The following is a 12,590-nucleotide window of genomic DNA, read 5'->3' as shown; positions in this document are numbered from 1 at the left end:
GCTCCGCGAGAGGAGGGGCCGCACGCTGGGGGAGGGGCGCCGCGCTGGGGCTCAGCCTCCACTTCAAGTTACAAGTCTGTCACAGCGCCTCGGTCTGCGGTCTCCAGAAAAGAAAAAAAAAGGAGACGAAGAAAAGTTGTTGGCAAAACTTTTTTTTTTTGCCAACTCAAGAGGACATTTTCGAATGCCAGAGACTTCCATTTTTTAAAAGAGAAAAATCGCGCGGCGTCCAGAACTGGTCTGCTGTAGAAAGCTAGCGACAGAAGGAGCAGATCGGTAAAATAAAAAAAAAAGTGCTCTTAAATTCACAAAGGTTCTCTTCAATCCCGGGAACCAAGAAATACATACCCAAAAGTCGTTTCAAAAGGACTACGAGTTTCGCCGAACTGCAGTTAGGAATTTCAAAAAAAAATTAAGACGAATGTTAACAGCTTTGAAATTGTTTTCTGGTTAATTTAAGGGGATTCTGCACTGCAGTTGTTTCCAATCTGCTGAAAACGTTTCTTTTTTATTTGTACATAGAAACTGTAAATATTTCTGAACAACGTCTGTCTTAAAGGAATTAAAGTAGTTCACTGAAATGAAATAAAATCTGTTCAATTAAATTTAGTTTCCTTATAGGTTTGATCCTGCTCAACTGCTCAAACGCAGTTTGCACTTTACAAAGAATCATCGAGAAACCATCTTTTTCTCCTCCCAGAATTACAGAAAAGCACCATCTTACAAAAGAGAGCGTAGAAATAAAAAAAAAACAGCTTTGAAAGAGCAGTAAATCATACAAAACCGAACTGAAAAATGATCAATGTATTAAGCAGACCTTGCTACTATTTTTGGAGAACTCATCTGTACAACAAATTTAAACAAACAACAAATTTAAAACGCTTGAGAAAAAAATCTCTCTTGTGCAACTTCTAAATATAGCTGTAAAACATCAAATTGTGTCACAATAATATAACTGAGAACTCACCGAGTTGACATTTTAAACACATCTTTTATTTATATATACAAAGTGTACCCAGTTCCTGACGAATATTCATCACAAGAGAGAGTTAAACATCTGTTACTTCTGTAGTGTAACCGAACTGCTTCCAGGACACTCATAGGGTGTCAACTCCAAAAGAACTCAACAGGTGCAGAAAATAAACCTAAACGTTCACCATTACATCTGGAAAATCACAATCCAGATTAATTTTAAAATGTTAGAAAAACTAAATAAAATCCAGCTAAAAAGACACTAATGTTATAACACTTGAAAATCAGGACACTACCGATGACCACACATGTGGAGCACACTGTAACAAATTGCATCCTATTTCTGATCAATGCTGTGTGCAAAACTAACATCATATGACCAAGTTTTTCTTTGAACGGAGGGGGAGTTGAGTTTGATTCCTTTTTCCAGTGTGACAAGCTGCAGTTGCCCCCCCCCACAACAAAAAAATACATCAGCAGCAAAAATCTGCAAATGTCACAATGAACAAGTGATTCCCAGTGGCCGTTACAGCTGACACAATTATTCTGTTCTGCATCCTGCAAAGCAAAAACACCTCTGAGATCAAAATAGCGCCAAAGAGGTTCACTTCCTCAATGCACAGAACTGATAGTCAGTAAAAACCAGCATCATTCACCTAACAGGCTGCAGCTCTCCTGCAGTTCTTGGAGTTCCAGCAGTAACTGCGCAATAAATCCCAAAATGATTCAATAGGCTCTGCACGGGGAGTGCACCATCAAAGTCACGGCGCAGGTGACACAGAAGGACCCTCCCAGCACAGTCCCTCATTTTATGCAAACATCTGAGCAGGTGTGCAAAGCTCCAGCACAGCTGATTAAAGATTTTGCACAGAGGTGGAATTTGCGCGGTTTTTTATTTTGTTTACTTTTGTTTCGGGGAAAAAAAAACTTCCCAACTAGGGTGCCAGCTGAGGTTTTTTTTTTTGCATCTCCAGTGCACAAGCTCCGTCTTAACTGGCACTGTAATCACAAGCAGTTCACTTCAACCCTGCGCTGCCAGACCCAGCAATCTGCTTTTTTTTTTTAGAAACTTTATATAAAAATGACAGACTTTCAAACGATCACCTAAGACTAAATGTGCATCTCAGACATTACAATGCATTTCTACCATCGCTGCGAATCGGAGTTCACACCCAGCTGCACTACTTAAAGTTCCTCTTTAATGAGCTCATGTCAAGAGTAAAGTTTTTTAAACCACTTTATCAGGACTTTTACGTGCTGGTCTCAACCATGGCTCTGAGTCAGGGGAAGAGAATGGAACACCAGTCGATGTTTTTCCATCGGACTCCTCCTCTCCACTCATCACTTTTGACACAGTAACCGCCACTGTTTTTCAGAGTTTGGGATTACAAAGGAGTACTCAAATAAATTCACTAAAACCTGGATAATCTCAGTTACCTCTCAGGCTAGCAAAGCAGTCTCTCACTGCCACTTGATTCTTTAGCTGTTCAGATCACAGGTTTTGATATGCAAAAAAAATAACCGCATCTATTTGATTGCTTGCATTAAAAAAAAGTATATTAAGCAGACCACAAACGGTTATCAATTCTCACTTTTTTTAAACTGCTGATGTTGTGGCTTTAATCCTACAGTCCTCAGGTGTGTGTAAGTGAGAACTCCAGGTAGTATACATGATTTATTAATAAGGAGACGGAAAACACAAAAACAATGCCTTTTAATGTCTAAAAAAAAATGTAGATATCCAGTTATCATTATTGGGATTAATTTTTTACAACCACAGACCACAGCAAAGCAAGACCAATTAGCCAAAACAGGAACAAACAAATGTGTTTTTCCTCTGCCTTCCTATTGTAAAGCAGATATTCATGACATTTGCATGGGAGGGTGACAAGTTCTGAAGGCTTGTGTGGAGTGTTCATGTGCTGGAAAGATGACTGCTACAGATATGCCCAATAAAACTTCATTTTACCATTTTGCTGAAGCATGCCCTCCACTATCACAATGAAGGAAGAAAGTCATTGCTCTTTAGGTGGGATGGAAACCCACCTACCAAAGCTAGGAGGCCAAAAAGAAAATCACTTGATTTCTGAGTGAAAGAGATTCAGACAACCATGACTGATGAGGCACAGGTACCTTGTGTTACAGAGATTCAGTTTAATGCAGTGAAGTGGAGTATAATGTCTGGAACGAACAGGCTATCGTCTTTAAATTGTCTTAGGGTGTGGGGGAAAAAACTACCAGATAAATTTAATTTTCAATAAAATCTAAATATTCCGCAACTCCAAATTTAATGCAATTAATACATTTTAATGCAAACTGTTACACAGGAGAAACAAGAACTTCTTAAACATATTTCTTAGCAGTACTCTTCAAATACCAAACATTTCGTTTCAGATTAAATTTCTAAAAAAAAAAGAAACATTCAAAAGTTATTAAATCTTTGCAAGGCTTAATAACCTTTTACATTTTTTTTAAAGTAGTGTTAGGACTTCTGGTCCTATGAATTCCCTTGAAGGGGAATATCCTTTTCAGATATGGCTCGAATCTCACCAAGAAAAAAACAGTTTTTTTTTGTCCTCTGGTCAAGTGAAGTAACTGTCTAGTGTGAAGAGAACTGTAAAACCCAGCAAACAAAGCATAAACTTTTCCCAACAATCAGAAAACCAGAAAATGCTTGCTTTTCAGACAGGTCATTTTTGTCTTGATTTCTGTCTTACAAACCTTTTTCTTCTACTAAATTTTACTTCTTTTTTTTTTTTAGGCTGAGGCGATGCCTCATTTTTAACAATTTGAGGATGAAAAGAACTACAGAAAGCCAACTTTGGCTTTATACAAACCAAATTATATGTATGATTATACAAACAGCAAAAAGGAACGCACTTTACCAAGTCAAAATCCTCCTGTCTTAGAATCAACATCCCCAAAAACATAATGGACCATCGATAATGATTTAACCAACATTACTTACATAAGCAGACAACAAAATTTATCAAGAAATTAAGAGACCGATGCATCATCACATTCCTATGTATTTCCGGCTAATTTGGCCATAATCTTTTTGCATTTTGAATTTGCACAGGGAAGTTTTTCCAAACCAACCTTCAGTGCATTTCCCTAGGACAGAAATGTTAAGATGGGGTGGATTTATGAATTTCCAGCAATTTCGGCTTCCAGACACGCAGAACGCCAGTAATCATCACCTTGCAGTGTTGCAGTCTTTCATGTGTCTCACTTTTATCTCAATTTTAAAAAACAAACCCTTGTGCCCCAGCAAGATTTGACCTGTTTCAGAAACTGTAAGAAAGGTTGTGTGTACGTTTGACTGGGGAGTGCGAGCGTGTGGCGGGTGAACTCAGAACTCAGCAACACTATCGTCACACTTTACCCTTTATTTGAGATTTTTACATTTTATTTGAGATAGATTTTTTTTATGGCAGGAACTTCAAAACATGGGCTGTCCGTGCACAGTTTCTGAAATGTTTGCTTTGACTTTTTATTCATTTTTTTTAGCAGGGACTGCACTCAAAGAATGCAGTCAGAAGGTTTTGTCTTGAGGAGGGGTGAGGGTTACATAAAATCAAATCGACTAAACATTTCAGCTGTGTTGCAGGGAAGTATCCATTTGTAACGGGCTCATCTAAGCTGGTTACAGTGGCTCACTTGTGCCGAAGCCCCACAGATCACTAAAAATACAGAAACTCAATCAAACGCTTCTGCGCAAACAGAAAACAGTCAAACCTGGAGGGATTTCCTCCTTAGATTCGTAAGAAAAACGACAAGAATTTCCATAGTTGTTTTATACAAAAGCCGTTTACAAAACAATTAAAATTCTCTAGTGGAAACAGTAAAATACAAACACACACATATATATAAACACACCCATCTAGTCAGTGCTTTAAGCTTCTATGAACCGTATGAAAATAAATATTATTGTTTTGCAAACATTTAGGCAATACAGCACAAAGTACAATTTTCACTACGATCTGCAGTTCAGGGGAATTGAACTGAACGCAGGCCTCTTTAGATAAAAGGCTCAGAAAACACAAATAAAAGGGAATCATGTAAAAAAAACACCCCTCCCTCCCCCTCCTCTCCATCAACAGTGTGCATACTTCACCTCCAGTTTTGTTTTTTCTGGATGACTTTGGGGAGTTTGGGAAGCCGATCTCGAAGGCAGCACCCATTTGCACAGACAAGTTGCTGAGGGAAAGGTGGCGTCTGTCTGGACTCGCCGCGTCCCAGCACCCTGCTCTCCGCATGCCACCTGAGTGCAGGGACAGTCTGCTGGGCGGCATCTGGGCACCCGAGCCACAGGAGACTTTCGCCAATTTGCTCACAAACCAGAAGCAAGCTGGGGGACCAGACCAGATCTCCCGCACCCATTTGAACTCAGAAAAACACAAGACCCTGATGGCTTCTAACCCATATCAGTACATTTTCCTTCAACCAGCACATGAACAAGTGCCCTTAAAACAGTTTTTTTTTTCCCCCTGTGCGGGGCATTTTTTCTGGGGGGGGGGGGGGGGGGTGGGAGAGGGGACTGAACTGATATTTAACCAGGTCAAATATTCTGAAATGTGTCTTTTGTACCTGAGTGCCAGTACACTCCTTCGGAGACTCGTCCGGACGTCTGCCCAGTCTGCCACTCAGGGGGTCCTGCTCTTAATTTTTGCACTCCTTCCACTTTTTCTGCCACCTGAACTGTAATTCTCGAGGGGCCATGAAGCTGGTTTTGACAGCCAGTGGTGTTTCACCATCTTGGGCGTAAAGTTCACCAGTCGGAGCTTCTTTCCACTCAGACAGCAGGCTGGTAATAAGCACCTACACTGGAAGACGCCCCTTGCTTCTCTGACTGAAGGCTACTAAAAGGCTGTCTTCTTGCTACTTGGATATTCTACACTCAAGTGAGATCTGCCTTTCCAGAAGAACTCAAAGAGGGTTTTTTTTTTTTTCCTTCTTCCAGGTCGATGGGCGAGACTGGTGTCACCCCCAGCGCGGAGCAGAGGGGGGGTCTCCAGAGCGATGGCTGCTGCAATAGCACATCTTCTGCTCTGGGAGAGGGGGTAGGTGAATGGGGGCTCTTCCCCTTTAAAAAGCAGACAGATGGTTCGAACCAGAGTGAAGGAACAAGGCATCATCAGGCCTGGGGGGGGGGGGGGGGGAGGGGGGGGGTCTTAAAGAGACGGCGCTCTCAAAATCCGCCAGTGTCAACAGTCAATAGACACCACCTTCTCCCCACACTGCTGACCTGGGACTGCAGGGCTCAGGACGCAGGACAGGACAGGGGTTGAAAATGCTTGCAACGAGAAACAGGACAGCTACACTTTTCTCACTTTTCTCCGACTGCTGGCCTTTTCTGAAGCGCGGATTTCTCAAGGCACATTTCCTATTTTCCTATTTAAAAAAAAACAAGTCTTGCAAGCAACACTATCAAGATTCGAATCCTACACACACGCTTCCTCTCTCCACAAGCACACCTTCTTCCTCGGCATGCCTGCGTCTCGAACACAGCCCCTTCGGGCGGCAACTGCATTCAAAAACCACAGCCCAACTTCTACACAACCCCCTGACACAACCGCGCAGAGCCACTCCTCCTTCCATTAAAAAGCTAAGAGCCAAGACATTGCAACAGTCTTCCATCGAGGGAGGGACAGACTTCATACAGCGACTTACCTTTTCAACTAGAAGAGAGACTGCTTAGGGCACAACCAAATCAAAGCAGATTTATGTACATTTAATTGCATTGCAGTGCAGCACATGGCTAATTAATGACTTCTGCACACTTACTGAAAAAATATCAGCCATTAAGGGTCATGTTAGATGGTTGGGGGCAAACCACCGCCGTTACGACATGCTTTCAGCACACAGATGCCTTTGCAGTACATCGGCGCACATGTGAAGAGGCCAGATCGGGAGAGCTCCACACTGGAGCTCGAACCGCAAACCAAGAAAACCGGGAACTGAAACATCGAACTGGTAAGATTCCGAACAACAACACAGGCACGGGTTTCGAACGATAAAAAAAACGAGTGATACAAAACACAGGGTATCTCCACGGTGCTCCACGATTTATCATCACTGGGCCGGATGACTCCTGGTGCATGCATTCCAAAGAGTCATCTAGCACAGCCCAAGTGACCACCTCTTGTTTAAAGCCCACAAGCCCAGGCAGGCACCTCAAGGTGAACGAACACCCTGCGCAAACAGAGAACACCCCCCCCAGCCGCCCAGCGGCCTCTGCTCACCAGGCAGCCTGGCAGAGGGGTGCAGATTCTACCTAGCTATGCCAATTCCTCTTCACCAGCATCACAGGAGGCTGCTCACTCACGCCTCCCGAGTGGAGAGGTGCGGTGCAGATATTTTAAATTTTGGATGGGCAGTGCGTTTACTCCGCATCGGGGGTCACTTGGCTTTGAACCCGCGCCAGAGCTCGGCACAGGCTGGGCACGCTCCCACACCTATCCGCCTCCTCGACCCCAGCCGCTACAAAAAATCAACACCCCAATGGCACGCATCTTGAACCCAGCTCCTTCCCGAGCAGGAAGAGCCCAAGCGCAGGGGGGCGCCAGTGCAGCACACAGCTGGACAGACGACGGGGAAGACCACAACAGCCTCATTTCCACACCCCCCTTCCCCAAATTCATACCCAGCGATAGATCACTGGGGCTTCTACTGATTAAACCTCCCTGAAGGTTCAGGATATTCGTAGGCAAGAAAAATATTAAGATGATGGAGAGTCTTGACACCAGCATGGCAAGTGAATTAAAACCGTCCGGAATAATCAGTTTTAACACTGTTCCGACAACACACAAACACTGGAAATTTACTAGACTAGGGGTCTGTGTTCTTTCTTTACAGCAGAACCGTGAGCTTATTCTGTCCTGGCAACTTCCTAAAATTAACATAAGGGATCACCCATGGATGTCTGTAAACACCAACCAATTTCTCATCAAATAAAGGTGACTTCTTTTGATCAATGAAACTATAAGCTTAGAACCGCTGTCTTAAACAATGCATGACTAAGACACCTCTATTAATATTGTTAGCATTTTAAAATAAAGCATATGTTGAGAACAGGTATTTCAAGTGCTAGGCAGAAATGGCTTCAGTTCCTCTTGACATTTACATTTGTGGTGTTGATGACGGAAGATGTCTGCAGGTACATTTCGACTGGATTCCTTGTCAAAAGCTAACTCACCAAATCCTGTCCTGCCAGTGTGAGGTCACAATCCCCTCTGTGACATCACAATGACCCGCAGCCCCGCCTGGCGACACAAGGATGTGTGGCCCATTGTGCGAGATAATAGTTTTACAACCGAACCTCCAACACTCCAGCAACAAACAGATCTACCCAAACAAGAGGCAAACGGGAACATGGCATTCAAACCAATTTTTCGCCACCCTGACCCGTTTCACGTAAATGTTTCCGTTCGGCTTTTGTCTCGTTTTTTACCACGATTTCCATCTTTTGAAAAAGTCCTGATTAAAACCGACAAAGGCCACATTCTTCTCACCCCCAAGGAGAGCAAATTCACCACAGTTTGTCAGGAAGTGTATAGGAAGTGCTTTAATAACATGAAAAGCCCTAACATACCAAGTCACATGTAGAGATGGCAGAAGAAACAGGGCCTGTTCACAACTGCATTCCTATCCCAAATAGGATCCGAGTGTTACGCCAGCATCTCAGTCAGGCCCTGCCTGAATTTCACCACAATGCAATGACACCCATCTTCACAAACAAAAACAAATCACACGTTTGAACTAAAAGTGAATCAGCCTGTTAAAAACTATTTGTGTAATATGTACTAAATCACCTATATACATGTGCATTCTCTCTCCTTAGCCATTTGTGTATGGAAACCTCTTTTTATAAACTCCCTCCTACAAACATTAGCCCTCAAACACTTTCAAGAAAATATTTTTTTTCCCAAACCATATCTTGCAACCAAACTGGGAAAAAAAAGCCTAGGAAATTTTCGAGCAGTCTTGTAGACCTGGGAAGGTTATTTTCACTACTCCTCTAGGGACAGCTTCAAAGATCTTCCTGAAATAATACACTGCCCATAAGAACAGTTTTCCCCTCACACAAAGCAGACTGTCGCCTTAAAATTGAAGAGTGTGAAATCTCACAATTCTGTTGTAAATACTTTTTCGTCTGCAGGAATTAAGATAGGTGCACGGGATCTACGTCGCCGTATATATGCCTTATAAGAGGAGTAGCCATGTCGTTACAAACCAGACCCGAGAGACGCCATTATTTTGTGGCGAGTGACGTAAGCGGGCCCTGTACTGCGAGAGAAGCACGTGTTTGGAGTCAAGATCTTTTTGTCCCTTCTTTTAAAAAATATTAAAGTTGAAAGTTTTGTTGTTGTTATTTGGTTCATTTCTTTTACCCCTTGAAGGCTTTTGATGAAATACGTGCATATTTATCGTCAGCCACCACAATGATAGTTTAACTGACGCATGGAATTAATTAAAATACATTACAAATTTGTAGGGAATGAAAAGGCAAAGGCGCACACTCCCCTCGCTATAATAATGTTATTGCCTGAAATTGCAAAACATGTTGCTCTGCTGCTGCTGGAAAATTACTTTTTTTCCCTCTTAAATAAAGTTTTGGACTCTTTCGCCTCGGCCTATAATTCAGATCAATGTAAAAAGGAAGACATTGCACGTCGAACACGTATTTCTCTTCGCTGATCATAAACAGGTTTCCATAGCGCGTATACAGAAATCGATTATTGCCACTGCTGACAATAATTCTCCCAATAAGGCGGAACAGACCTGTCTGATTCAGACTACGCCATCCGCGTGGCTTTTATTTTAAATCCAGAAAGATTAAACTCCCTTTTTTATCCTAAAAGCCTCCATTTTGATTTACAGTTATTTTTTTCAAAAAAAAAAACTTGCGCTCTGTTCGGTAAAATGTTCAATGAAATGCTAACAGGCCGGGGACGACATTCTAAAAATAACAATTTAAACAAAACCACCATGAACCCCCACCCCAGTCTTGCGGCCTGGTTCGGTGTGTTCGAACCACACAATGGGCCCGGTCAGTGGCCGAGCGGTCCGGTTCTTGTGGTCCTGGCCGGACCAGAACGTCGTGCTAAGGGACAGGAGGGGTCCTGATCCCCAGTGGGTCACCCCCCTACCCCCACCACCCCACGTTTGGGGAAATATGCGCTTGGGGGCTGGGGAGTGGCTGAGGCCAGCTTTGTAAAAACTTGTTTTGAACACATTTTAAAATTGGGGAGACAGAGGGGAAGAACACCATTATGTTCTACTGAGCAGTTCAGTATTTTACAGACCCAAGAATTGCACATTTGTACTCCAACCGCGCACCTCCCCCGGAATCAACACATCCACACAAACTCCAGCGACTGTACTGGGCGCCTCGATTATTTTTGTTTAAGCGCTTTCAGAAAACAAGCTGGAGAGGGGAGTTTTAAAATGTGTAGCTGTTAAAACGGCAAACGTCTTCGAACTGAGAAAGTGTCCTACAGACGACTTCTGCGTTCAGGGGGGCAGTTAATGCACAGAAAGATACTGTAACCGAGAAGCCAAGATGAAGATTTTAACGTTTCACTAGCACAATGCCAAAACAAAGGGCACCGCTTGAAAGAATGTTTCTACTCCACACAAAAGGCACGGAAGATACTCCCCAACAACATTTATTACCGTTTTCCAGCCCCAAGTATCTAGGTGATGAAGTTAAGTTGTATTTAATATTAATAAAACCTCGCCAATTATTTCCTAACAAACAAATGCATACTTTTTTTTAAAAAAAGCGAAACATTTCAATGTAAAAAACTTTAGCAAATTTGCGTGAAATAATTTAGTAACCAATTTTACAGATGCATAATCTTCGTTCGCCAACACACCAGGTTTCTCGAAGCCCAGGTAAATTAAAAAAAAACTAAAAGCACAACCGCCTCACTAACCTTCATGACCAGTAGGCCTTAAACTCAAAACCTGCAACTACAACCAAGACATTCTGATCAGAGCTGTTCACTAGCAAGCAGTCCCAGATTCTCAAAAAAAAAAGACATTTTCTCCTCTTTTTACGTGCATGAATTTCAAGATGGCGAGAGAATGAATTGAAATTTTAGCAAACACTAAATTTCGTGCAATTGACTTTCAGGGTGTTCTTTTAGTGAAAATGTATTTCTGATTCGAATCGAAAGCAATCCGTCATTTTTTTATGGGGAGGGGGGAGGGAGGGTAAATTACGACTAGTCTTTCCAGCCTAAATTAAAGTTTGGCGTGGAGAGGGAGTTGGACTTGAAAACAGGCCCAATTCGAGAACTAACAGTGAGGAGGGAATTCGTCACCCTACGAGATCGGATCCCTTCTTCATTGCACACCACTGAATGCAACCACACAAAACTCATTCCAGGCCATCCGGAGCTCAAGAAAACTCGACACCCCCAAATAATTCGAATACCCGAAGTACCTTTGCTTCTTGGGCACAGAATGTTCGACTTCCATGCGCTTCCCGTGCAACTCCACTTTACCTGAAAAACAAATACAGTCGTGTTTGCATTAACGTCCCCCTTCTGTGTACCGTCCGAGCAGTTTGATTTTTTTTTGTTTGTGGGGATGTTAACGCATTTTCGTTCTTGTCTCGTCACGGCTGGCTTTCACAAAATGGAAAGAGTTTCCTAGCTGCTGCAGTTAGAAAGTTGTTGTTTGTTTTTTTTAATTGAGGAAAGATCCGAATGGGTCCCAGTTCCGCAACCCTGACGTGGTAGTTCAAAGATACGTTTTTTTTTTAAATAAAAAGGGTACAACTTCATACACTGGGTACTCGATGTAAGGGAAAAAAATTGTTACAGGCACGGAAGGTGACATATCAACACACCTAAACATCTGCACGGCGCCTTTCCTCTCTGTAGTCGTGCCCCAAGCTGTAATGGTCTTCGTTATAGAAATTACTGGGCAGCGGCACGACTAGGGGAACTTTTACAGCTTTTGTCTTGTTGGGGTGTTGCTAACTTTTTTTCATCCCGCTTTTCTGCGGGGTCACAAGTTTCCCCGGTTCTCTCGGCGTGGAGCCGTTTAACTATGACGAAGGAAAACAGTCGCCCGCCGTGTTCTCGTAGCGCGACTATAGCTGAAGCGCAAGCAGCATGGCGACCTTCGCGCTATAGGGAACATCACATGCTATAGGGGGTAATGTACAAAATCAGGAAAATTGATTCTTTAAAAAAGGAAGGACCGAAAAACTCGCGGACGATTCGCCTATCGCCTGTGACCGTACAACGGTCCCTTCTCTCCGGTTATTCGAGAATCACCTCTCGCTTCTTTAAATCCATAAGGCATGTTTGACCTAATCACTGGCTATTTTTGTACAAACAAATTCAATTCCTCTTATCTATAATGGCCTATCATGACAAAAGGGGGAGGGGATCTTGTTCGTATAGCTAAACCCTTATATACAGACCAGAGCAATGCCACCCCTCGGGAGTTCTCTCGGGGACTGGATTCCCAATTAACGTTTTTTTAAAAAATTAAAAATAAGAGGTCCAGGCATGCCTGCCTTAAATAATAAAAGATATCAATAGCAACCTGTTTCACTGGGACACATACCTTGTAAGGCACCAGTTTGCCACAGACCA

The 12,590-nt window shown here is 42.8% G+C and overlaps 1 protein-coding gene across 2 annotated transcripts in view; it reads right to left on the bottom strand.

The window, feature by feature from the left end:
• The window catches only part of igf2bp1 (insulin-like growth factor 2 mRNA binding protein 1), a 54,716-nt gene that overhangs the window by 41,031 nt on the left and 1,095 nt on the right, over nt 1-12,590 (bottom strand). For both annotated transcript variants that reach the window (XM_088623187.1, XM_088623188.1), the window contains exon 2: nt 11,426-11,486. In XM_088623187.1, the coding sequence (XP_088479313.1) occupies nt 11,426-11,486 (61 nt within the window). The remainder of the gene's footprint in view (nt 1-11,425; nt 11,487-12,590) is intronic.

Source organism: Lepisosteus platostomus, chromosome 28, assembly GCF_059453375.1.
Source record: "Lepisosteus platostomus isolate fLepPlt1 chromosome 28, fLepPlt1.hap1, whole genome shotgun sequence".
Lineage (NCBI taxonomy): Eukaryota > Metazoa > Chordata > Actinopteri > Semionotiformes > Lepisosteidae > Lepisosteus > Lepisosteus platostomus.
The sequence above is the reverse complement of the archived record's forward strand: the minus strand, read 5'-3'. Positions and strand labels throughout refer to the sequence as shown.